The following is a 27,255-nucleotide window of genomic DNA, read 5'->3' on the forward strand; positions in this document are numbered from 1 at the left end:
ACGATTCGTTCATTTTGAACGAATCCTTACAAGGACTCGGGAGTAACGAGTCCTCTCAAAGAGTGATTCGTTCATTTTCTCGTGGCCGCGCATCGGGACTGTTGCATAGGCTCGTCCAAGTAAACAGAAATGATTCGTTCATTTCCCGACTCGGTCTTCGGGTACGAGTCTTTGGATCATTTTTCACGTGACCTGCATAGGCTCTGTACTGGTAGCGAGAGGAAACTCTACAGGGAACGATTCGTTCATTTCCCAACTCGGTCTTTTCTACGAGTCTTTGGATAATTTTTCACGTGACCTGCATAGGCTCTGTAGTGGTAGCTAGAGGAAACGCTAGAGGGAACGATTCGTTCATTTCCCGACTCGGTCTTTCTACGAGTCTTTGGATATTTTTTCACGTGACCTGCATAGGCTCTGTAGTGGCAGCTAGAGGAAACGAACAATTCGTTCATTTCCCGACTCGGTCTTTCTACGAGTCTTTGGATATTTTTTCACGTGACCTGCATAGGCTCTGTAGTGGCAGCTAGAGGAAACGAACAATTCGTTCATTTCCCGACTCGGTCTTTCTACAAGTCTTTGGATCATTTTTCACGTGACCTGCATAGGCTCTGTACTGGAGGAAACAAACGATTCGTTCATTTCCCGACTCGGTCTTTCTACGAGTCTTTGGATCCTTTTTTCACGTGACCCGCATTGTATTTTTTAGTAGAGGAAACAGTTTCCTCATTCCCTTTCGCGTGGCCGCTGTTTTAGTAAGACGTGAATGATATTCGTGAATGATATTCGTCATCATACTGACTGGTTTTTGTTATTTTCACTTTACATTTACACTTATAGTTTAGTGCAGTGTTTGCCGTGATAATTAAATGCTAGTGTGATAATAAATGACCAAATCATACAAACTGTCATGATACATTATTTTAATGTAACGCAGGATTTTTTTTTTAAATAGTATCTGCTGGTGCACATGTCATGCACTAACCTACATGAGAATATGATACGTGTTTGCAGTGGACGGATAGCCCCCCCCCCCCCCCCCCTTACTCGAAAAAAGATTCGTTCATTTTACTGAACGAGATTCAAAGAACCGAATCAGTAAAAAGATAAGAACTTCCCATCACTACTCCGTTCGTTTCCATGGTTTCTCGCGCTGGTTACACTGCAAACTGCGCGCAGCCAACGGGCGTATGAGTAACAACTTCCGGGTCACCAAAAACAAAATTTCAAAATCATTTTCGGTCAGTGCCCCGTTTTTCGATTTTGGTTTCTCAATTGAACAACAAGAAAAACAATAGTTTTTCGTTTCTCGTTTTTGGTTTCTCAATTGAATAGCGGAAAAACGAATAATTTGGGGGTTTTGGTTTATCAATTGAAAAATGAAAGAACGAATGATACACGGATTCCGGTGTTATGTCCCTACATGGTTTCCAAACTAACTGGTTTCCCAGCTGTGCGTGCACCTATCACTCTGCCTCTATCACCAGATTCGTCACAAATTCATAAACATATTACTGGCGATTTTCAAGTCGGATCTCATATTTGCTGGAGCGAATATGAAAGTATAGGCTACGTGCGAACTACATTACCATTCACGACAAAATAAATGGAGACAAAATAAAACATTTGCAAGCTCGCATGAGATGAGATTCGATCCCACGAGCAAAACTACAATTATATATGACCGCAGTCAGTTGCATCACATCGCGAGCTACTGAAACACATGGGAATTTCAGGAATTCTGTCTAGTTTGTCCTGCAACTGACTGCAGTGATGAATGTGGTTTTGCTCGTGGGATCGAATCCCACTTCATTCGAGCTTGAGACCTTTCAGTATCTGAACATGAAAAAAACATTGAAAGAGGCTCAGTCTTGTTGTGAGACAGGTAGAATGGATAGTTTAATATTAAATAGGGATGGTTTAATTGGTAAAGAGGGACAGCTGTCAACTTTGAATAAGCCGGACTGATTTCTCCCCATTTCTCTTTACTTGACCTCTAGCTAGAAGAGAACTGCAGGCGTTGAAGCAAGCGTTGAACCATGCCATTTTATGTAACTCAGAGAATAAATCCTCTATTTGACTTTTTTGTTTGTGAATACACATTGTCAAAATGTTTGTGTGTAGTTGCCAAAATCATAAAAAGCATTAACTATAAGCTTGAATTTTTTTGACGGAATTCTGGCCGGAGAGTTGTTAAATCTTTGAAAGAACCCCTTTTGACTTTGACACTACTCGGTGTCCGTAGAAAATGTATTATTGCCTCAGCATAGCAGTCTTTGGACTGGACTCGAGGGCGAAACGTGTTCGGTGTTTAGAAAAATAGAATATTTCAGATTACTGGTGAGTTTAATATATCAGAGATATAACATTCCTTTTGTATTTGAGTGAAATTCTATTGATTATCCGTAGGCTATAACGTAGATAAACCGTGCGACGTTAGCTTTATCTCGCTATATAGCCACCATTTTACACAACAAATTACAGCTGTTAACCAGAAATGTAAACATCTTTATTGAGACACGTACTAGTAGCTTAGTAGTTCATGTCACAATCTGCTTTAGCTATGATGGTGTTGTAGTATTTAACATACTAGTATTTAACATACTACAACTACGTTACAAATAAACTGCTTGTAATAATGCGAACTCAGCAATGGTGACTACTAAAATAAAAGCAAGCTGCTTAGATAGAACTTCATAGTCTAGGTAGGAGGTATAGAATTAGAGTTAACCGCTACTTTGGCCATCTCCGTTTTCAGAATCAGAATCAGAATTCGGTTTATTCGCCATGTATGTTATACAAACACGGAATTTACTGTGGCAGGGAGGTGCAAACACTAAACATATACGAATCTTAAATTAAGTAAAGGTACAGAAGTTTAACTATTCCTAAGAATAAAACTATTTAAATATAAAATAAAATATATAAAAAAATAAGAATAAGAATGAGCAGCATGAGTGGTCAACATAGTGCAATCAGATACTGGGTTAAATAATGAATGAATGTCAATGGGAGTCCTTGGCCTTGTTGAAGAGGCCAGTAGCAGATGGAAAGAAACTGTTCTTATGGCGTGAGGTTTTGGTCCTGATGGACCGCAGCCTTCTGCCGGAGGGGAGTAGCTGGAACAGGGAGTGGCCAGGGTGGGAGGGGTCAAATCAAATCAAATTTTATTTGTATAGCCCTTTTTACACGCAAGCATGTCACAGAGGGCTTCACATACGCCCATAGAACTGCCCCTCAACCAACCTAAACCCTCAAGGAAGACAAGGAAAAACTCCCCAAAAACTCAACAGGAGAAAAAAAATGGAAGAAACCTTGGGAGGAGCAATTCAGAGAGGGATCCCCTCCTCCAGAGACGGTTGGTGAGAGAGAGGAGCAGAACACAGGCTAAACATAGTCATACAGTGTCGATGGGTCGGCCACAATCTTCCTCGCTCGCCTCAGGGTCCTCGAGGTGTGCAGGTCCTCGAGGGTAGGCAGATTGCAGCCGATCACCTTCTCAGCAGTGCGGATGATACGCTGCAGTCTGCTCTTGTCCTTGGCAGTGGCAGCAGCGTACCAGATGGTGATGGAAGAGGTGAGGATGGACTCAATGATGAGTCCATCCTCACCGTTATTGAGCAGCAGCAAATAACAGTTATTGTGTTGTCATAGCCAACATCATGTAAACTCGGAATGTGGATGAGGGGGCACAATTTGGTTTGGATGTACGTCATACAGCCTAGATTTATCGCTAGTTGCTAAATAAGATTTTTTGGCCCTAGGGACAACGTCGCTAAACTGTAGGGATGGCCGATACCAATAATTTTATTTTCGATCCGATACCAAGTACTTTCAAGACCAGTATCGTCGATACCAATACCGATACTTCTATGAAATATTTTTTTTTTGTAATTTTATAATGCATTCTGAAAGCCATCGTTATTAATATTAAATGAACCGTAATAGACATTACGTGTCTGTGTTGCCTCCTCTGCTCGCGTCAACTGTACTTCGTCATGCTCTTTAGGGTGTAGGGTGTTTTAGATGCTTTGTCATGTTTGTGGTATTGCCACAATGGCGTATTGTTTTTTGACAAATGTCACATGGAGCTTCATTGTTGTTAACTGGAGTAAAATAACTCCAGATTATGCTTCTTTTTCTTTCAGTCATGACCGCAGCAATGCACTCGAATCTGCGCTGAGTGTGCTTTCACTGAGTGAGAGTGAGATAGCGCAGCACGCTGCCGCTGATGAACTCTTGATAAGCACAGACACAGCGGAAGAAAAAATAGTTCCCATTGACTTTCTTACTTAACCCTTGTGCTGCCTTCGGGTCACATGACCCAAAGGTTCATAACGAACCATCGTTGTGTTTACCCAATTTTACCCAATACAAAAACAAATAAAAATAATTTTCTTTTAACCTTCGCAATGTGGGGGGTCTGAGACAGCCCAACGGTTAAAAAAAAATGCTTCACTTTGTTTTTGTATGCGGTAAAGTTGTCGCAATACGACGGTGGGTCACAATGACTGATGGGTCAGAATGACCCGAAGATAACACAAGGGTTAAGTACATTTCTGTACTATACGGCCTACTACTATTATAAAAATATTCTAAAATCACTTGTTTAAAAGAAATCCCAGGTAGGATCGATATTTCAAATTGAGAATTGATCCTTTTGATACAATGCCAGTACTGAAAATATTGATACTTTAGGATCGATCCACCCATCCCTACTAAACTGGCAACACTGTATTCTAGACGCTACCACTGACAGGTCATGATGTCGGCCGGGGTGGAGTACCGCTCTATTTTTGATTACTGCCAAGTGGACGGGGTACTAAACGGGCTCCGAGATGTGACCGACGTCAAGGAACAACCTTCCCTCTCCAACAGCGTTTTATCTTCAGTTAGTCAAGGTGGGTACTAGACTAGCTAACTAACAAGTGAACGTTGTAGGAAGCTTGATGTCTTAGCTCTAACCCCACATTCGTTGTTTTACCAATAAACTCCTTCCGACTGATTTCAGTGACAGCCAAAGCTTCCCTCCCGCCCTTCTGCTCCCGAGGAGCAGAACTGTGCCCAAATGAGGGTAGTGTGGATAACGACCAGAGAGAGGACAGTCTCGCAAGGGAGGGAGCAGACATGATGGCCTGCTCAGCTTGCCAGTGTCACTTTGACTGCCGCGATGAGCAGGTAAGAAGAATAAGGAACTACCAATCCAATGAACAAGGATGGCCTGCAAAACAAGATTGATCCTATCATTAGGATCAGAAAGATAGTTAAAAATGTTGTCATTCCACTTTCAGATGGAGCATTACAAACTTGACTGGCACCGATTTAACCTGAGGCAAAGGATTGTGGGGCTTCCACCTGTCACAGTGGAGGAGTTTGAGAGGAAGATGGGTACCGGTGAGTTGTAAGAATGAAAATCTAGCCTAACTGAATCAATAATGGGGAACAATTAGTAGGCTAGAGTAGGTGTCGAAAAAATTTAAGATTTAACACTTTTATTCTGTATGAAATGATCGTGTTTAGCTTTGTGTGCAAAGAGAGGCCTACCCCCAAATCTGAACTCGGGTAGGGTAAACATACAAGACCCTTATCTTGGGGCTAAGGACTAAGAAGACGGGGGTTTGTTTGTTTATTTAAAGTAGATACTGTTTGACAGAGCTAGAAGGAAGACTGAGGTCTGGTGACCATTAGCTTGTCACCTAGTGGGGGTAGGGTTGATGTTGTAAATGTCCAAGGGACGCACACACGTAGACATGCACGCACACACGCGCACCAGGTCTGTGCAAGGGAGCCAATGAAAGAAGAGCCATGGGACATTTGCGTGCCTTTGTTTTAGCCAATGTCTGTGAAGAGCGGTTTCTGTTTAAAAAGGTTGCTAGTGCAACATGCTAGTGGACAAAATTTGTGGCACAATGGCGTGTGATGTTTTGTCTCCTTATGGGCGGGCCGCAAGCAATAAAGCCTTCTTAAACTTGTTCACCGACTGACTGTGCAATGCTTGATAGATTAATATTTCTGACAGTAGGTTAATGTCTCTTCCTGGTTTTCCACCTGTCAGAGGACATGTCCAGTATCTCAGGTACAGACTCTGACTCTAAGGACTCATCCAGTGACTGGGCTGTGGATGACCCTGAGGTTATCCCAGCTGAGAGTGATGGCTATCTGGCGGCAGAGTCTTCCAGCCGGCTGTCAAAAAAGGCAGTGTTCCAGAACACCCAGGGACAGTATCTGGCCGTGTTCCGCTGCATGCTCCAGGCAAAGGTGAATGAACCTGGAACAATGTTTGAGTTTGAATAGGGGTTAGAGTTCCACTTCATTCATTTAGTCATTCATTTAGCTTGGGCAGTAGATTGCTCATACAAAGCTGTTTTCATCAAAAAGTGGTTTGGTTGTTGTTTCTTAACACAAACATGCTTCCTTCACTTCACCAAATTGCATAAACCCTAGGATGAAGTCAGGGTTTCCCGCAGCACTTTTCAGTTAAGGCGACCGCATAAGCAACACACGCCTGCCGCCTTAACTACGTCGGCGTCGCCCCCCCCCCCCCCCCCCCAAAAAAAAACCCTGGGAAACCCTGAAGTATATATTTGTTCATTTCATTCTGTTGTCTCTCTCCTCTCTGTGTTCTAGTCCAATGTAGAGGTGGACTTGGTGCCTGCTCTCCAGAGTGTCAGCAGCAAGGCTGTGTGGATCATTCTCATGACAGGTGGAGGCCACTTTGCTGGGGCTGTCTTTCAAGGGTTGGTCTTTCTGTATCCTTCCACTCCAAACCATAGGCGCCGATTTATGTTTTACTCCGTGGGTGCTCAGGAAAAAAAAATGAATGTAGCATACTGGCAGTCTGGCACACATTGGGTGCTCAGTATTTTCTGTGGGTGCTCAGTATTTTCCTTGGGTGCTCGAGCCCTGGAGCACCCACGGTATCGGCGCCTATGCTCCACACAGTTTTAACCCTTGTGCTGCCTTCGGGTCACATGACCCAAAGGTTCATAACGAGCCATCGTTGTTTACCCAATTTTACCCAATACAAAAACAAATAAAAATAAATGTATTTTAACCTTCGCAATGTGGGGGGTCTGAGACAGCCCAACGGTTAAAAGAAAATGCTTCACTTTGTTTTTGTATGCGGTAAAGTTGTCGCAATACGACGGTGGGTCACAATGACTGATGGGTCAGAATGACCCGAAGATAACACAAGGGTTAAAGTAGATTTCAGTCAATTGCTGTCAACATATTCTTCTGTTTTTTGTAAAACTTTGACACTGTCAATTTGTGTCTGATTATGCCACAGCAGCATTTTACCATTAGCTTAAAGGCAGGATAGGCAAGTTTTGCAAACCTAATAATTTTAGCTTGAGTTTGAAAGGACTCAAACCAATATATCCCCCCTTCCCCTAAAAGACACTCCTCCAAAACACATGAATGCGCTTGCCTGACTACTGCCGGGAGGCATTGAGACAAGTAGCCGGTTGCAATCATTGCATGCGGCACAAATGCTATCTAATCATTAGTGCCGGTCCGACCCTCAATGATTGGTCGTGTTTATTACAGCCCTGTGACGCCAACATATATTGGACTGTCAAACCATTACATGTATTGGTTGCTATCAGGATGTGAAGTGTATTTCAGCAAATTTGAAAAAAAGTGCTGGTCAACAACATTGCCTACCCTGCCTTTAACTCAACTTAATCTCTTTTAAAGGAGAGATGTTTTGCAACATAAGACGTTCCACCGCTACACGGTGCGCGCCAAGCATGGAACCGCCCAGGGTCTCCGTGACGCCAAGGACCGTAGCCACACCCCCAAATCAGCCGGCGCTGCCTTGAGGCGCTACAACGAGGCTGCACTCATTAAGGTGAAGAGACAGACTTCCTGGAAGAGACGAACTTCCCGGGCTTGTACTCACAAATACAACACTTTTCAATACGTTTCTGCACATGCAAATATATTTGAAAAGTATAGTAACTTGGTCCAATTGGTTTGATAAAAACAGGACAACATCCCTGGCTGGAACCGACACAAGACCTCCGGTCACACACACCGATTGATTAACAGTTTAGTTTTGTACTCATCCGTAGATATGAGTATTTGACTTGTCTTACGTCTCAGCTGATGTTCCATCTGTCCATGTTCTGTCTGGGTTGCAGGAGATCAAGGACCTGCTGGAGGGCTGGGCTGAGCACCTGACAGAAGCCAGCCTGATATTCCTCCGAGCTCCCAGTTACAACAAAAACATCTTCTTTGGTGGGCGTACAGCTCCCTTGGACAAGAAAGACATCCGGATCCGCACGCTGCCCTTCGCCACACGCAGAGCCACCTTCCGAGAGATCAAGAGAGTACACGAGATGCTGTCCACTATTCATGTTTACGGTGTGACTTACCTACTTCCTTACTAACTTACTCTGAGGCTGTTAGGGCCAAGTGTGCATGTCTGTTTGTAAAAAAGATTTAAAAAAGGGAATGACAGAGAATGTGTTTGTGTAAACATTCAAATCACAGGTAAAGAAACAGACGTCTATGACATCCTCAATCCTTCTAAGAAGGTTTGGAGGAAGAAGGTAGCCAAGCCGAGACCTCGTCCGGACCCGGATCAAGACCACACCGGTGAGTCATTAAGACCTTCATACACAGGTAATTCAACAGCCAACCATTTGAGAGTAGTCAGTGTTTGACCTGCATGTCCGCTTGTGTTGCGGTTTGTCTCAGCTCTCCCTGCAGAAAGGGAGGGAAACGACAAGGAGGGAGAGGTTGTGGAGCTGGAGGTGGCGGAGGTGAAGCTGAGCATGCTGGATCTGCGGGAGCTCCAGCCCTCCAGACACAGGAAGAGGAGGAGGAAGAGGAGGATGGAGGGGTGCAGGGGAGAGGCAGAAGGTGAGTGTGGGTTACCTATAGAGATGGGACCGATCCAATATCGGATCGGATGCCGATCCTAACGTCATTCACTCGTCAGATTGAATGACGGGGACGATTCAACATTCGATCCAACGGGTCCCTGCGAAAACGGGAACTGTTGGATCGGATGTTACGCCTACAACTGAATGAGCTACCGTTACTAACATTAGTAGTTGGCTAACTAAACAGGGCTCTCAAGTCTTACTTATTCGCCGCATTTCAACCATTTCTCACGCTCTCATGCAACACCTTGTACTTCTCACGCTGAAAAGTAAGGGATAACTTCCCGCTATGTACAATTCATGGACGAGGTGCAGGATTTTTGTACCCAAACATTGACGGTATGGTAATCTCACGCCAAACATTTGATAAAACTTGAGAGCCAACATGTCCTTAGTTTTGAGATATTTTAGTCTCGAAACACAGGCAAGCAAGACGGCAACTTGCAATGTGTGTAAAGCCAGCGTTCCGATGGGTGAAATTACGTTAGCGTAGTACAATACCACCATATATATGATATAAAATATATATATCTATATATAGATATAAAAAAGAGAGCTCTATCGGAATCAGAATCTAATTAGTATCGGTATCTGCAGGTGTGAATATGATCAGAATAAGAAAAATGTGGATTGATGCATCTCTAGTTATCTATCATATTATATGTAGATATGATGTAGAACGGCAAGCTCTGACGATTGGTGGTGTGCTCCCTTGTCACCACAGGCAGCAGGGCAGAAGAGGAGGAGAAGGAAGAGGAGTCAGAGACGGTAGGGGTGGAGGAAAACAAGGACAAACCAGGGAGGAACAGAGACGGGTGGAAACCAAACGAAAAGACACAACTTGAGGAAGGTGAGATGCTAACACATAGTGGGAAAATTAGTGGAGTTGTGGGTTGGTGGGTAGGTAGTCAGGTGGGTGGATAATTAGATGGGTAGGCAGATGGGTAGGATCACTGAGCCACCCTGTGGTCTGATATTTTCTACCAAGCGTTGACCTCCAGGGTATGAGTAGCTAAGGGCTTGTTTTGTGTCTTTTAACAGAGGAGATGAATGAGTCATGGGAGTATGGCCTCAGGGATGCCCTCTACACAGCCTGTAAGGTCGGGAATGTTGACGCCCTGCTCTGCCTTCTGCAGCTGCATCCAGAAACTGGCGACCAGGGAGAAGAGAGGAAGGAGGCCCAGGGGGGAGAGAGGACAGAGAACCAGGAGCTCCAGAAGGATGGCTCCCCCTCAGAGAGTCCTGGCGTCCGGAGCCCCCTCACCCTCCTCAACAGGCCCATCAACTCGTCGGGCTTCACCTTGCTGCACGTGGCTTCGTCTGCAGCCCAGAGAGCCGTGGTCAGGCTGCTGATGGAGGCTGGAGGAGATCCTGCCTGCAGGTAGGGGAGAAACAAGATGGCTGTCTCCAACAACGCTGTGTCATCCCAACCATCTGGTTTTGATTGTACAGTAATACCCAATCTACTGCCATACAGTTATAGACCAAAGCCGAATCCCAATTCTCTCTTACCCCTACCCCTAAGTTTACACCTAGCCCTTGTCCCTCGAAACTGAGGGGTAAGGGCTAGGGGTGAAAACATACCCCTATGAAATGAGACACCACTTGGTTACGGTTACGTATATCGATGTCTCCAAAGCAAGTAGTGTTATGCACTGATATCAAATGAAATTTGCTGCTAATGGAGTTTAGTTAAAACTGTAGACATGCATGGAGTCCACTCAAGGCTAGTCAGAGAAATGCGGGACTGTTGTGCAAATTTGCAATGTAACGTTAGTGTAGCAAACTAGGGATTTTTAAAAACATTTCAATTAAGAACATGGTTTCAAATATCAGTGTTTCCTCTAGGATTTTTTTTTTGCAGTGGGGGCAGGTCTGTACAACCCCCACTTAATTTAACTAGCAGGGGAAGAATACAAACAACGAAAATCACTTAATTAAAAAAATTAACTTAATTTAACTATAGACTAATACAATATCGGGCGGGCCGCCACGGCAAAATCAACATAGAGGATACACTATGTACAGGACTGTGTAGAGCACAAAACAAGACTGTCGTAATTTTTTAATCAATTATTTAAGCCGAAAATATGACATTTATCGGACTCTGGATGATCTGGCCGCCATTGTTGCCGGTTGGGCAGTATTCACATACCCCTTGGTTTCAAGTAACTCCCGAAAACACTTGGTTTTAAGGGGTATGTACCCCTAAGCCCTACCCCTAGATCAAAACGAGTATTGAGACAGCCCTTACTCTCACGTGAACGCGCAAAACTAAGGGGTAGCGGTAAGGGGTAGGGGTAAGACAGAGAATTGTCATTCGGCCTAAGTCATGGTCAGTGTGTGTGGTCTAGTATAAATTCTTATTTCTTTCTCTACAGACAGTTTTACACTAGTTAAAATCTAAAGGAGGATCATTTAAAGGGCTGTATTTCTTGTACCTTTGTTTTGGTGCAGGGATAAGAAGGGCCAGACTCCCTATTTGGTAGCACCTGGGAAGGACACCAGGAATGTGTTTCGCAAATACATGGCCGAGAACCCTGACAAGTATGATTACAGCCAAGCACAGGTGAGAGGTCCCTTAGCAACACCTGGTCAGATACACACTGAACCAGTTATTCACCTGCTAAATACCCATGAGCCTAAGTGATTCATTTTCTACACCAGTATTAGTTTAAGGGATTCAACTCCTACACAATTTGTTCAAGTTATTCATTTTGTACACCAGCTTTAGGCCGAATCCCAATACTCTCTTACCCCTACCCCTTACCCCTACCCCTTAGTTTACCCCTAAACCTTGTCCCTCAAAACTTAAGGGTAAGAGCTACATAGCCCTATGAAATGAGACACCACTTGGTTACGGTTACGTATATATCAATATCTCCAAAGCAAGTAGTGTTATGCACTGATATCAAATGAAATTCGCTGCTAATGGAGTTTCAATTAAGAACATGGTTGTAAATACATATGTACAGGACTGTGTAGAGCACAAAACAAGACTGTCGTAATTTTTTATCAAAGATGAAAATATTACATTTATGGGACTTTCTGGATGATCTGGCCGCCTTAGTTGCAGGTTGCGCAGTATTCACATACCCCTAGGTTTCAAGTAAGCTCCCGAAAACACTTGGTTTTAACCCTTGTGTTATCTTCGGGTCATTCTGACCCATCAGTCATTGTGACCCACCGTTGTATTGCGACAACTTTACCGCATACAAAAACAAAGTGAAGCATTTTCTTTTAACCGTTGGGCTGTCTCAGACCCCCCACATTGCAAAGGTTAAAAGAAAATTATTTTTATTTGTTTTTGTATTGGGTAAAATTGGGTAAACACAATGATGGTTCATTATGAACCTTTGGGTCATGTGACCCGAAGGCAGCACAAGGGTTAAGGGGTGTATACCCCTTCGTCTTAGCCCTACCCCTCAATCAAAAAGAGTATTGGGACACCACTTACTCTCAAGTGAACGCTCAAAACTAAGAGTTAGGGGTAATGGGTAGGGGTAAGACAAAGTATTGGGATTCGGCCTTAGTCTCAGTGATTTATTTTCAGCATCAGCAGTAGTCTTAAAGGGGTGATTGACCGTTTTTTGGGGGTATTTCACACTGTTTCTTAAGGTCTCCGAATAGGGTATGTAACATTGGTTGGGCTGAAAATGGCCTGGGTGCTGTTCTATGCCCCCTGATACATCCAGTGAAATTTTCCCGGGAAAAAACGCTAGGTTTTCTCCTTTTATGGTATGCTCATGAATATATAGATGAGCTGCGCGCTGATTGGTTGGTTTACAACGAGTGAAGCTGCGGAGCAAAGACGCAACACGGCCAACAGCACTCACTGAAACAACGAAGGTGGAGACTTGAAATAAAAACGAACAAATAAATCTATTGTGTCTACGCGACCTCTGTTTATGTTCCTGGACCAGAAAACCAGAGGGCGGGTAAATGTAAATTTTGGGCCGTGACAAAGTTGATGCTGCAACTTGTGACGTCACAAGTTGCACTGTTTCAAAAGCTAGCGTTTGCAAGTTGCAGTTTCAAAATAGTAGTGAGACGTGAAATTTTTATAGGAAAGAGGTTTCAATGGACTTTGAGGTTCACTGTATGTCTATTTTACACACCAAACTGTAATTTTTCAACTATGACAAGGTAAAATCGGTTTTGCAATCAATCTTCCCTTTAAGGCATTCATTTTCTAGACCAGCTTTGGTATAACTAGTGCACAGTGCCCGTGATGCAGCTGATGATGACAGTTGTTCTCAGTGGCTTTGGTACCTATATTTCTCAGATCACAATTTTAATTCTCAAAACTTTGTCACTTATAATAATACTTATAACTTTGTCACGCATAATAATATAAGCAATTTCTCATTTCATAGAAAATCGCTAATCTCTGAAAATAGCACGAAATCCTCACTAATCTCAATAACGTTTTCAGACTTGTCTAAAAATCTCAAATATACACCAGATTATTCTAATAATGTCTGGTATACTTCCACACCCTTTACATTTTCAATAATCTTTTTAAAAGAATGATAGAAAATTGTATGGGTAGTTTTCACCCGGTCCCTAACGCGACGCTGCAAAGTAGCGTCTTCCGAATGCGAGACTAATGTCGAATATGAAACTAACTTCACCTCGCTGGCTACTGACCATTTATAATAAGTTGTTACGTCAATTATTAATTGGCAGCATTTATGCCATTTAGAACATACTTTATGAGTGTAAGGTGTCTTTAAGTAGCCTAACTTTATTGCTTTAGTGGAAATAGGACGAAAATATGTGCAATATTACATTAGCTATTAGACTATTACATTAACCTGCTCCGAAATATAGGGTTAGGGTTAGAAATTCTTTTCGGAGGGGGGGGGGGGGGGGGTGTTCGGACAGACCTGCCCCCACTGCTAAAAAAAATCCTAGAGGAAACACTGTTACTGCAAGTCGCTCTGGATAAGAGCGTCTGCTAAATGACTAAATTTAAATACGTTTTAGGGTACCCTATAGCCTACTGTTATGAAATTGTTTCACTTTTATAACCGATATGGCCAGGTTAGCAGTGTTGACTGCTGGCATATGAATCAGCTGGTTTCAAAGGGTTTTCTTTATGGATGAAATACTGGCTAGCTAACAAGACAATATAAAGTCAGTGAATTTTGTTACATAAATTAATGTATTTCCTGATGTCTAAACTGCCTGCACATTGCAAATGTGTTAGGACATTATAATCACCAGCTGCATCATGGACACTATTCCTACCTCTTTAGCCTCCTTGAGGCATGGATAAAGCAAGTCAAGTTAATTTTATTGATCCCACTAGGGGACATTTTTTTGTAGACAGGTATTAAAACACATTCAATCCATCATAAAATACTACATAAACAGCATACCTGACACCACACAAGACAACACAAAATACATTACAATACAGTACAAGGATCACTTAATATTGAAAACCCAGAATAAGTTCCGTCCATAAATACTTCATGCCATTCATTTATGCACATTTAGCCTCCCAATAGCAAAACAAACAAAAGAGTCCCCAAATCGTTTTGTTCTGTGGGTGGGAGCTCTATACCTTCTTCCTGAAGGCAAGAGCTCAAACTCCCCCTTCAGGGGATGGTCAGTACAAGCCAATATGGAGTGGGTCTTCCTTGCGACTTGCCGAACATAAAGCTCAGAGAGCTGGACTTGGTTTACCCCAATGACTTTACTGGCCACTCTGACAAGCCGATAAAGCCTCTTCTTATTAGCCAGATTCAGATTCCCAAACCATACCACCACACAAAATGTCAGCACTGACTCAATAAAAGTTCTATAAAACAGCATCATCATTTTGGTGCACACTAGGGATGGGCGATATGACCTAAAATCCATATTGCGATATACATTGCGGCATATTGAGATAACAATATATATCACGATATATAAATTATAATAGAACCATTTCAGTACAGGTTACATAGACCCTAAGAAAGCCAAACTGCTAAATGTATTATTTTCTTTTAATAAAGAAAGAAACGTATGTAGTTTTGAGAAGATTTATTGTGCAAAAATGCATTATGTTGTAATTATACAACATAATATTGCAGAGTGTCTTTTTAGTTAAGGAACAGACACTGTACTGAAAATACTTTCAGTATTAGGCAAAGAAAATGATTTTTTGTAATGCACAGATACTTTAAATAAAAGCCTTTCAAACAAAGTTTGAACATGCAGCCTAATGTAACGCATTTGGTTTTAAACATTTTGTTCTTGTAATGAAATGAAAACAGGTGTCTTGTTAATAAAGGAACGGATACTATGAATTAGTACTTCAAATTAAAACATAATTAAGTGCAAAATTAAATAATCATATTTTTTTGGAATAAAGAAAATACTTCCAGTATAAGGCACATATGTCAACTAAAGAAAATGTTTCAAGAATAAAAGTTTCTTTACAGTAGTGCCATGCCATAGACAGTAAAAAGAGCAAAACGGTGCAGAAGGCACCAAATGTAGTTTTAGTTATTTTCTTAAAGGACACACAAGATGCACAGAATAGGAAAAACTGGTGTCTTCTCAATTAAAAAGCAACACAACAACAAATCTTAAAATCGGGCACTCACTGAGATTGTGTTTACACCATTTGTCATTTGTTAGGCCCTAAAGATTATTTGCCAGGAACACAAGCTTGTCCACAGTCTCTGGCTTCAACAGAGACCGGTGGCATGTAACAATGTTGCCACCAATGCTAAATGCCCTTTCTGAAGGAGCACTTGTGGCCGGGATACAGAGATATTTCTGGGCCAGTCTTGCCACCCTTGGAAAATTAGCTTGGTACACCCGCCACCAGTCCAGTGGGTCAGTCTCTCCATCAACCTGCATTGTCTGCAGGTAACTTTTTAGCTCCACTTCGATGGCCTCTCTGTCAGCGAGAGCAGCTGTGCCATCGGAGGCCTTTTTGAAAAAGCTTCCCAGGCTCCGTTTCACCCTCTTGGATTGCCTCTCAACAGCTACTTCAGCAGCTTCAGCACCACCAGCAGCTTCAGCACCATCAGCTGCAGCTTCTGTGCTTGTGTGTGGCTCTGTGACCGTTGCAGCTTGCACCTCCAACAGTGACAGAATTTCTGCTACCGCTCTGGTCTTGATGAACTCTTGGTGGTCATCAGCTATATATTTACCTTTGAACCGTGGGTCGACCAAGGAGGCCATATCCAGCAGGTCAACCGTTTCTGGGTCTGAGTATTTCTTGTTTAAGTACCCCAGGATGACTTTTTTCATGTCTGTGGTCAGCTCTGTGTCATCATCAGATGCAGCAAGAACAGTGTTGTTGAAAAGATGGAGAACGGGTTTGATGTACGACACACTGACATACTCTTCTCCAGACAGCGCGTCTGTGAATTCCAGCAGTGGGCCGAGGGTCTTGCTTATAGATTCCAAGACATCTCTATCTTGCCAAGTGGGTACCAGGTGTCTGGTTTTCCTGTTTGCTTTCAGTACCTGTGATAGGGCCTTCTCTTGTTCAAGCACCCGCTGGATCATCAACTGGCGTGACCCCCACCTTGTTGGTGTTTCTGTGATGAGCCGATGAAAGGGAAGATAGTACTCTGCCTGGGCTTTCTTCAACTCTTTTCTTCTTTTCCAAGAGTGTGAAAAGGCACTCACAATCTTCTTGCATAAGGCAACAGCACGGTCAATTCGGGGGTCTTTCACACTTTTTTCTGTCGACAAATTTGTAAGATAATATTAGTTCATTTCATCTATAATCTTCATATGAACATCCCTTAATGTTAACGAGTGAGTTTTAAATATTTCCGACGCTTCCACCAGAGTGAATTATTTGTGCAATACGGAAGCTAGCTAGCTTTAGTTAGCTTCCGTTACCTAGCAACCTAGCATAATACTCGTAGCTATGCTACTACCTGCTAGTGATACTTGTTAGCCTCCTAATTGTAAATTTTAAAGCCATAATATAGCGTTTGTCATATAGTTTTTGTCTATCGGAAAATAGTCGGTTGGAATGTTCAGAATCACACGTGTGACGGTACTCTGTGGGGCCCGCTTTCGAACGATCACATGTGTGACGCTACTAATTAACAGGTTAACACAAATGCAACAACATTAAAATAGCATTGGCTATACAACTGAACAGAGGCAAATTCTACATCTCTAAACGCTAATGCAACATTATATTATGCACAAAATGTTTTAACCTACCGATGGCGAGGTGCAGCCTGTGCCCGAAGCATTGCAGCCTGGTCCAATCATTCAGAGACGCTGCCTTGACCACGTTCGTTCCATTATCAGTAGTGATGCATACTTGGCGTTCTTCTTTTAAACCCCAGGACAAGCGATTCCTTGAGTCAATGTGCTATCTCCTCGGCCGTATGTTCAGCAGGAAAGTACGACGTCTGCAAACACCGGCTGCCAAGATTCCAATCGTCCGCTATATAGTGAATGGTCAGGCTGATGAAGGGCTCCATGGTACGGCTGGACCACAGGTCCGTTGTAGTGGCAAAGTATTTCAAGTCACACAGCTCTTTTTGAACCTTTTCGCAGAACTCGGCATATAATTTTGGCATCTCCGTTTCTGTGAAATACTTGCGGCTTGGCACTTCGTAACGTTGATCAATAGCCTTGATCATGGCTTTAAAGCCGCGCCTCTCTACAGTTTGAAACGGGACCATGTCCTTACACAAGTAAAAATTTATGGCCCTTGTAATTTCAGTCCATCGCGGGCTCTTTCTACAGTAAGGAGTACCTTTTGAAAATGCCTTCTGGATGGAGGTCTGGATCTGTTGTTGTTGGATCTGACGCTGCCCTGCGTTCTTTGAATTGGAACTTGGCTGCATTGCCTGGCAATGCTGGTATTCAGTAGCATGTTTGGTTTTGAGGTGGTAGAAAAGATTGGTTGTGTTTCCTTTCTTAGCCAGAACTGTTGCCCCACACACTTTACAAAGTATAGTTTGCTGCTGTTTGTCGGACGTCTTAAATCCGAACCAAGTCCAAATAATGGACGTTGCACCGGTCTTTTTAACCAGCTCCTCCGTTTCGCTTACATCCATGTTTGCTCAAGATGATGAATACGAAGACGCGTTGCATCCTTTAAATTTCGCGGGTAGTTTGCATCATCAACATGCATTATCGCGATAGTGCAATATAATTAAAATCTCTATCGTAGGCCAATTTTGTATCGTTTATATCGCATATCCCTAGTGCACACCTTAAAATAGTTCATTTTTCTCAAGAAATAGAGACGTTGCTGTACCTTTTTTGAAATGGCATCTGTGTTGTACTGAAAGCACAGCCTGTTATCAAACACAGTACCCAGATATTTATAATTCTCAACCAAATCAATCTCAATCCCCTCAATAGTTGTGAATCGGGGGAATGGGCACCGACCTCCTGAAGTCGATAATCATGGTCTTTGACAAATTCAGTTCAAGGTGAAACTCCTTACACCATGACACAAAGTCATTGACAACCAGCCTATGATCCATATCTCCTCCCTTCAGCAAGCTGACAATGACCGTGTCATCTGCAAACTTTATGATGTGTCTATTCTCAAACTTACTCTGGCAACTATTTCTGTACAGAATATAAAGAAGAGGAGAGAGTACACAACCTTGGGGTGAGCCATAGGATGAATGGAGCTTGTCTGAAAGGACGCCATTAACTCTCACACACTGTGATCTTTCTGTCATAAAGTCTAAGATCCATCCAATAATATTCATATCAAGATTGAAGTCAGAAAGAAGTTTCTCTACTAGCAAGTTTTGTTGAATAGTGTTTAAAGCAGAAGAAAAATCAATGAACATAAGTCTGGCATGAGTTAGTGGGCCCTCAAGGTGATGATACAAGCTGTTCAGCAGCATCAGAGAGGCATCCTCCACACCCCTACCAGCTTTATAAGCAAACTGCAGAGGATCCCGAGAACCCTGGATCTGCTGCCTAACAGCCACAATCCACAAACGGGACAGGAACAATGTTTGCACAAATGTAGTCTCTTCGGTCAGTTGTTGTGTCTTATTTATGCAAATGTAATAAAGAAAATACAAGACAATTTTACAGCTTTGCATAGCACAAAGAAAAAAAATACAAATGTTCATGTAGACGTAGCAAACAACCCTTAGACAGAACTTTACATGCAAGCGCTGTATGGGAGTCGGGAGGCTGAGCGGTTAGGGAATCGGGCTAGTAATCTGAAGGTTGCCAGTTCCATTCCCGGCTGTGTCAAATGACGTTGTGTCTTTGGGCAAGGCACTTCACCCTACTTGCCTCGGGGGAATGTCCCTGTACTTACTGTAAGTCGCTCTGGATAAGAGCATCTGCTAAATGACTAAATGTAAATGTATGGTGAACTAGAGAGGGTACAATTTCTGGGGAAATTGTAGGGTGTGCTTGCTTGCGTCGGTTGCACAGGGGTCCGTTTTTGAATGACATTTTTACAACTGATTTCTGTATATTTTATATGAAAATGCATACTTATTATTTATAAAGATTAAATGGATTTAAAAGCATTTTTTTTTGCTGCTCATTTACAACTGAAAATACGAGTGAAGTGTAGAATGAAATAGATGTCTTCTCATTTCCCCTGCAAGAGGCAGCCTCATCGTTGAATCAAAACGAATACATTTGGCAGACCGGTGTAAAAATGGACCTAATCTCTATGACTTAAACGTCATTTTAAGTTTTTCCCTTCTCGCGATATTTTCAGGCATGTAGCCTACTCATTGCATTCATTCATTAATAAAAAACCCCCTTTGAAGATTATTCTACGACGTTACCCGGCAGTAGAAGATGGAATCTCGATTCAGACAGTCCCATCTGCTAACTGAAAATATGCCCCCCAAAACGTAAATAAGCCTGACATTTATTTAGTGGAAAATCGCTCATTCATAAAAAGCTCACTGGTAGCGATCATTGTCAGTAACAACGCAAAATGCGACATAGCCCTGTGTGGAGAAGCTGCCCCGTAGTGATGGGCATTCCGGCTCTTTTTCGTGAGCCGGCTCGTATGGCTCAGCTCACCAAAAAGAGCCGGCTCTTTTGGCTCCCGAACGGCTCTTTAAAAAATACATGTTTTAACTATGAATTTGACTATGATGGGTGTGAAAACAATTTGAATTAAATTATGAAATGAAATCATACTCGACCGTAACCACATATCTTTAAAAATGCATTGATTTGTCATGGCTCTCCTCCGAGTTTTGACTGGCCCTCCCTCATGCAGGATTGACAGGAACAGAATGTGAGGATGATCGTGTGCGCCTTTAAGCCTACAAGTATTTTTTTGTTGTTCTTTGAATTAGTCAATTATTTTAAATACAATTAAAATTCATTATTTCATAATCATTTAGTTTTTATAGGCTGTATTAATCTATTAAAAATAGAGTCGGCTCTAAAGATATGCGAGCCAGCTCCCGACGTTCACCTTCAAGAGCCGGCTCTTAGAGACGGATCGTTCGCGAACGACCCATCACTACTGCCCCGGTAAATTGTACTACTACGGTACAGTACTAGTAGACTACTGCTGTGTTCGTCTTGGTAGCGATTGCGTTGGTTGAATTGGATTTAACGTTCCGTTGTACGGTTTAGGCTGAAATAAATTATTTTCATGGAACAGATTGACAACGTTTAGGCTGTGGCAATGAAGTTCAGGTTAGTAGTTAGATAGACTTTTGATTTAAGTAAGGGGAGTGCCGAACATGTTCTGTCGCCGTTTGACTTCCTACAGCTGTGTAGATGTTTTTGTAGTGTCTCGCGTAGGCTACAGCGTTGCAGTGAGCAACACTGGTTTGAAACCACAGGTAATGATCATTTCACCCACAAATCGTTTACTTGTAATGTAATGTCATAATAAATCCTACAACGAAAATGTATTTGTGAGGAATGTTTATTTTAAAGATCGAAAACAGATGCATCATAGACCACTGTAGTATGTGTTGCCCGGGCAACAGAGGCTAATGTCATGATGCTAATGCTTCAGTGAAATAGTAGACTACCGTTTCCAAAAGTAGATGTGGGTCTACTTCCTTAATAATATCAGCTAATATTGTACATTACATTTCATAATTGTGTTTCACATCACAAAGTAAAATGAGTAAATAGTTATCACCCTGGCCTCTTTGCTTGTGGCGTTCCTGCAGCTGCCTTGCAGTAAAGCTATAGTTAGCCTAGCTATCCCCCAAGTTAACAGATGTGAAACGAATGTTCTGCTACAGGTAGTCACGCGTGTTTTCGTGACGTTAGTGACGTAGTGACGTTAGTAACGTCAATTTCTACTTAAACCATGCAACGGAACGTAAATAAAAATACAACCAACGCAATCGCTACCAAGACGAACCTTTTGACACCGCCGTTGTGTATGTAGTCCAAATATTGACTGATCCTTAGGGGGGCGAAAATAAACAATAATAAATAAATATATATGTGAGAGAACAAAGGTTGTGCTCTCGCCGAAGGCTTGAGCACACCCAATTAGGCCTACAAATACAGGGCTCTAGACTGCGACCAAATGGTCGCATTTGGCCTCTCCATGTGGTCATTTTATATAAACAATTTATTCATTGAATTTAAAGAAAATTTGCCATATCGTGGTAGGTATTGTTGTTGGGATAGGAAAGGATCTATATTAGGATACAAGATTTTGGTCATGTTGCACAGCCCCACTGTGAACTCAAATAAAACGGCACATTATCAGTAAAGCATTTAAAATTGGGAAAATGTAAAAAATTGTGTTGCAGGTCGATTTAAGGTGTGCTCCCCTTACTTTTCTGCCTATGCCCCTAACATTTTCAGTTTGGGGCTACTAGTAATAAAGTTAGTCTGGAGCCCTGATTTAAGACAACTGGCTCAACCATTGTGCATGTAATGACTTCTATTTATGAACTAAATGTCTAGAGGTTTGTGGTGGTAAGACAGTTTAACAGAGAACCAATATTATACATTTTGATCAACATAACATAAGCAATTGATAACATAGGAAACAGCAGACAAATGAAGGCTACATAATCATTTGCATGAATGTACTAGAGCATTTGTTTAAAATTGTTAGAATTTGAAAATGATGTGCATAAGTGACTAGAATAGATGTGGAGGTTGAACAAGTACTTCAGAGATGACAAAGAATGTCAATTGTGATCTGAGAAATATAGGTACCAAAACTAAGAAGAACCGTCATCACTATCTATCTGTACTTCCAGAAATGTGTGTGTGTGTGTCACCGACATCATCACGGGCACTGTGCCCCATCTATAGTTCAAGTCATCTGTATTTGTGTTTTACTGACATCTTAATCACAGACTGCATCACGGGAACTGTGCACTAGTTCATGTAAATGATTATTTAGCCTACAATTGTCTGCTGTTTTCTACTTTACCAATTGCTAATGACATGCTGATCAAAATATATTATATTGGTTCTCTGTTCAATTGTCTTACCCCCACAAACATCTACCCGTTCATTACAGTCATATATACCATACACAATGGTTGAGCCAGTTGTCATAATTGTAGACCTAAGTCACCTATGTTTACGTTAACATTTGTTAATGTAACAACATTAACATTTTTTCCCTTTGTGCAGTGCAATGCTGTAAAATAGTCTTGTATTTTCTGTATCGCGTTCGTATAAATAAGACACGATGAGTTGCTACTTTGTTGCATTTTTCATTAGGTCCGGTTAGTGTTCACACGGTCCTGTGTTAAGCGAACCAACGTTTGTAAAAAGAACAATGACACGTGGTCGGACAGGTCGTTTATCTATTGGACAGAAAATCTGTGAGGAAAAATCACTTACTGTCGATCACATTGTCAAGAACTACAATGGAGCAACAGCAGCGTATTGTGATTGCGATAGGCCCCTACTATCTATTGTTATGATTTGGTGTTGCACGACCATGTTTTGGGGGTTTCTCGTTTGTCTTGTACCCAGTATTACCGTATTTTTCTTAAAAATAAAGCCGCGGCTTGTACCCCGATTTTACAGTTTTTTTGTGGTTGTACGGCTTATATTTCGAAGCGGTTTATAGCCTGTTTTTAGAACAAAAAAGTGACTTTGTCCCAAGATCTCTACAGACCGTGCAGCTAATTTAATTCTGAACACTTGAACGGGGGCTTATTACTTGAAAGAGGAATTATTTACTGTGTTGTCTCAGTTACACTATCAGGGCTTGGAAATACAGTGACTTGCTAAAGTAGGCAAATAGCTAGTAGAACATAACATTTAATAATAATTTCAGTAAATAAAACAGCTGCAAGACCCAGTGAAATGTTATATACAGCTAGCAAACTAACGTTAGCTAGCATCGCTAGGGCTAACGACATTGGCTAATTAAACTAGGCTATCCTCAGGATTTGCAAGATAGCTAAACTTATACTATATCTAAAATAATTTTGTAGACATATCAATGGATTTTGCCACTAAATAAGTGACTTGGCTTTATTTCTGGACATACTATCCACAACCAAAGTGTGTTGTTACACAATGCTGTAAGATCGCTTATACTCGTGCATTGCTTGGTATCATTGTTCCCGTAACAAGTGCGGCATATATTCCAGTGCGGTTTATACTCCGATTTACAAACACAAAGTTCAAAGTGGGGTGCGGTTTATAGAAAATGCGGCTTATTTTCCGAAAAATAGGGTATATCCAGGTCATGGGAGTCAGGTGGCTGAGCGGTTAGGGAATCGGGCTAGTAATCTTAAGGTTGCCAGTTCGATTCCCGGCCGTGCAAAATGACATTGTGTCCTTGGGCAAGGCACTTCACCCTGCTTGCCTCGGGGTAATGTCCCTGTACTTACTGTAAGTCGCTCTGGATAAGAGCGTCTGCTTAATGACTAAATGTAAATGTCATCAAAGCATGGAATTATTTTTTCTTCATCCCCCGAGCAACCACTTTTCCGTAGAACATAACGCATTTTTATGTATTGCTGCCAACGTTTTTTTACTTTCAACGACATGGGTCCACTTTGCACTCAACTACCCTTTTTTCAGTTATCACTCAAGAATTTGAATACCTCGCTATTCTTATGTGTTTCCACAAGCATCTCTGCAATATAATCATTAGCCCATATATGAATAAGAGCCTTCATTCAATAATTCCCCCACGTTTTCCCTCGACTAATTTTGCTGCTAATGAGCGGCGCGGCTGTTTGCCAAGTGTCAACATCCTTCTTCAACCCACAATGCACTCCATTTTGGTTTGCTTCCTATAATCGGTCATATATTAAATCTGATTACGTTCACACCTAAACCGAAGCAACCATGGTTCACTTGGAACCTGACCGAGTCCCGTCTTTTTAGGAGGACCATGGTTCGGTTGTTTGGTCCGCACTAGAGTTCGAATGCGTGTTCTGCCAATTCCTTCGTTAAACAACTGTCCTGTATTAGCAATGTAAGTTATCCAGCGTTGGGGGAACTTTCGTTGTGTTCTAGGTTCCAGGGCCGCTCACAGTAGAACTGGAGTCCAAACAGACAGAGAAGAAAAAGGCACAGAAAGCTGCAAAGAAACAGAGAGAGAAGGAGCAGAAGGAGGAGAGAAGGAAACAGGAGTTGGAGGTGGAGGAGAAGAGAAGGTTTGCAGCTCTCAGCGATCGAGAAAAGGTATCAAAAACATGAGATAATGTCTGAAAGTTGTCTGTTATACGATATGTTTTTTTTCTAATGTCTCCTCTCCCTGGGGATGTAGAGAGCCTTGGCAGCAGAGAAAAGGCTGGCAGAACAGAGCGCTTCAACAGGGGCCACCCGCTCCAACACCAGGTCAGACTACCAGCTAATCCTTGAATTCACCTTACATGCGTGTTTAACTCCCGTTTTAGTCATTTGTTTGGTGATTTGTCTTGTTTATAGTTTTTGATGCAGTGTCGAAGACATCTTTCATACTGTGTGTGTGTGTGTCTCCGTTCTCAAGACGGTGTTGGCAGTGTGGAGAGTCTCTCCTGGACAAGGTCCCATTCCAGTACCTGGACTTCACCTTCTGCACGCCTCACTGTGTCCAGACTCACCGCAAGGCCAAGACCTGACATGTCACTCGGCCCCAGCCTCAGGCCCTAACACTGCTTAACCAGCAGTGGGTGCCAACGGCAAAGCACTGTCCACTTCAGCAGACCTGTAAACTAGCATTTTCACAGTGCTTTCATGGTCTCAGAGTAGTCTAATATGCCTGAATGCATGTTGGAGCTGTAAGTTGGTAACTAAACAATATAATACTGTGTCAGGAATGAATTGACAGTAAAGACATTGTAATAAGTGCAAAAACATAATTTATTTACAGTAATAAGTCAAAAGCATCCAAGGCACAGCAACTTTAATAAAATCAAGGCAATAAAAATGAACTCAACACTATCTTGTAGTTCTTCATACCTCCTGACTTCCAGCTGAAAAGCATACATGTTCATGTTTGTGTTTTAGGTTTGACTAAAAGCTACTGTGTTGCAAGAGATTCAGAAACCTGAGTCTGGGTGCTACGTTTAATAGACAGAATGCACAGACTGATAAGATTTAATTTATAGTTCTTGATAAACAGATTGATCACCTGGCTCATCTGTCTGTCATGGCAAAACTCCCTGGACTAACGCCTGGGACACACTGGCTGCGAAGCGTCTGGACGTGCCGCGCAGCGCTACGATCGGCTACGACTGAGCAAAAGCTGTTCACACCAGACGCGCATTTCTCCGTGCCGGTCACCAAGCCTTTCAGCTACTCTGAGCTTTCCTTTACGCTGACATGGTACATAAACATGGCATTGGCTATATCCCAGCATTGATCCTTATCTACGTTGTCCTTGTAAAATTGTTTCTGACATACAACAACTCCCTGTGCTTTTCAACTTCGAGAATTCATTTGATGCTGATTTTAGAAATCGACTTGGGGGTTCTTTCTCGGTAGGCTATGTCTGCGTGTGTGTTGTGTGCAACGCGTGACAACTCGTTTCTCTCAAACAAACAAAACAACTACGGGCATGCTAGCTCAACGGATCAATCCATTTATTTTCATTCGTTTTCATCAGGGTAACCACATGTAAAGGAAGTTCGTTACCAACATTGTGTAATTATAAAGTCTACAACTTTACAAATGTTCACCGTAGTCTACAATTAATGGAGTAAAATCTTAATAACACGTTTTTTTATTCAAATATATCAACTAATATGGTGTATTTCATCATCCTGCAGCCGATTTCGGAAGCGTCTCGCGAAAAAATTCCACCAGCTGCCGAAACGATCGCTGCAGATCGCGGCGCTTCGCAGCCAGTGTGGTCGGTCCCATTTGATAACATGAGCGCCGAAAGAAAAAAGGAGGCGCTTCAAGGCGCGTCGCAGCAGATCGCAGCCGATCGCAGGCAGTGTGTCCCAGGCGTAAGGAGCAGGTCTCCAAGTGACAAGTAGTGTTCCAGCGGCGTCTCCAGATATTTTTGCCAGGGCTGCAGCCCCCGAACATTTTGAGTTTAGCCCCAAATATAATTCTTATACCTCAACAAAAAAAAAGTGTGTGATGTGAGTTTTTGTAACATGATGTAACAGTCTGTCAAAATAAATGATGTAACAGTCTGTCAAAATAAATGCAGTGTCTCTGCATGTCAGTGATCGTCTCTAGCTCCGAGTGACACTAGTGAGTGACAGTGGGAAGAGGCCAGAGGAGAAATAGCAGAACGTATGCAAAAACAACTGGGTATTTTGGGATTTTTCCAAAAGAGGAGTAAAGATAAGAATCTAGCTTATAAATACATTTTTGAAATTGCCTGTTGATGTATGATATCGGATTTGGCACCTACAGTCATGATAATGAGTAACAATGTTCATATTACATTTAAAAAATATATATTTTGCGCTTAATGCACATCGTTTTTGCGTGCGTATTCTTTCATGACAGTGCTGTTGAGCAGAGGATGGTCCATGAAGAGAACCTGTGTGTGTGCAGGGGCCCGCTCCAGTTCCAGGACTGTGATGTTGTTGGGCTGGCTGGGGCTGAGGAGGGGCCCGGGGACGTACAGGGTCTGCTGGGGGCCTCTGGCGGGCCAGTACCGGCCCAGATTCACCCCGTTGATCCATACCTGGCCCTAGGAGGAAGCACACACACAGACGCTAGGTCATTACAGGTGACACCACCACTGGATACATTTATGACTGGATAGGGGAATAGGATGAAAACTTATCTGGTCAGGTGAGCTGTACAAATGTATCTTGTCCTAGATAACATGCTCTGCAAACCTAATAAAAAAATCCCTCACCCCAGAAGAAGACCTCTGTCTCTCCTGTCATGACTGAGAAACATCCAAGTTTCCTTGTCAAGGTCCACAATCACCAGGTGGTCTATAACCGTAGATTTAGGGCTGGACGGTAGGGTCATGTCCCTACCAGTGTCAAGAGGTCATTGAAACCTTCACCAATAA

General features: G+C 42.3%; 2 protein-coding genes across 11 annotated transcripts in view; one reads left to right on the forward strand and one right to left on the reverse strand.

Moving 5' to 3' along the window:
- Positions 1-2,228: 2,228 nt before the first annotated feature.
- On the forward strand, positions 2,229-26,667 carry ankzf1 (ankyrin repeat and zinc finger peptidyl tRNA hydrolase 1). 8 transcript variants are annotated; one of them, XM_062457398.1, is made up of 16 exons: positions 2,229-2,337; positions 4,741-4,898; positions 5,009-5,175; positions 5,289-5,391; positions 6,053-6,255; positions 6,625-6,734; positions 7,696-7,849; positions 8,142-8,364; positions 8,494-8,598; positions 8,701-8,865; positions 9,613-9,738; positions 9,930-10,269; positions 11,346-11,457; positions 24,303-24,442; positions 24,556-24,626; positions 24,778-26,667. In XM_062457398.1, exons 2-16 carry the CDS (start codon positions 4,760-4,762, stop codon positions 24,918-24,920), a joined length of 2,301 nt encoding a protein of 766 aa, XP_062313382.1. In that variant the 5' UTR covers positions 2,229-2,337; positions 4,741-4,759; the 3' UTR covers positions 24,921-26,667. The 8 variants fall into 8 exon arrangements, 7 of the variants coding, with proteins under 7 accessions (XP_062313382.1, XP_062313383.1, XP_062313387.1 ...); XM_062457399.1 differs by lacking the exon at positions 2,229-2,337 and adding an exon at positions 4,510-4,622; XM_062457402.1 differs by lacking the exon at positions 2,229-2,337 and having other exon boundaries at positions 4,635-4,898; positions 8,713-8,865.
- Positions 25,113-27,255, reverse strand: part of glb1l (galactosidase, beta 1-like) — a 52,110-nt gene continuing 49,967 nt past the window's right edge. For all 3 annotated transcript variants that reach the window (XM_062457413.1, XM_062457412.1, XM_062457414.1), the window contains one exon: positions 25,113-26,922. In XM_062457413.1, the coding sequence (XP_062313397.1) occupies positions 26,695-26,922 (228 nt within the window). In that variant the 3' untranslated portion in view covers positions 25,113-26,694. The remainder of the gene's footprint in view (positions 26,923-27,255) is intronic.

This window comes from Osmerus eperlanus, chromosome 3 (genome assembly GCF_963692335.1).
Source record: "Osmerus eperlanus chromosome 3, fOsmEpe2.1, whole genome shotgun sequence".
NCBI lineage: Eukaryota > Metazoa > Chordata > Actinopteri > Osmeriformes > Osmeridae > Osmerus > Osmerus eperlanus.

Excerpts from the sequence above, each read along its gene's own strand:
- ankzf1 (XM_062457398.1), top strand. The coding sequence starts at position 4,760 with ATGATGTCGGCCGGGGTGGAGTACCGCTCTATTTTTGATTACTGCCAA. Across the intron at positions 6,256-6,624 it reads GCTGCATGCTCCAGGCAAAG|TCCAATGTAGAGGTGGACTT; the intron begins GTGAATGAACCT and ends TCTGTGTTCTAG. Across the intron at positions 11,458-24,302 it reads ATGATTACAGCCAAGCACAG|GTTCCAGGGCCGCTCACAGT; the intron begins GTGAGAGGTCCC and ends GTTGTGTTCTAG.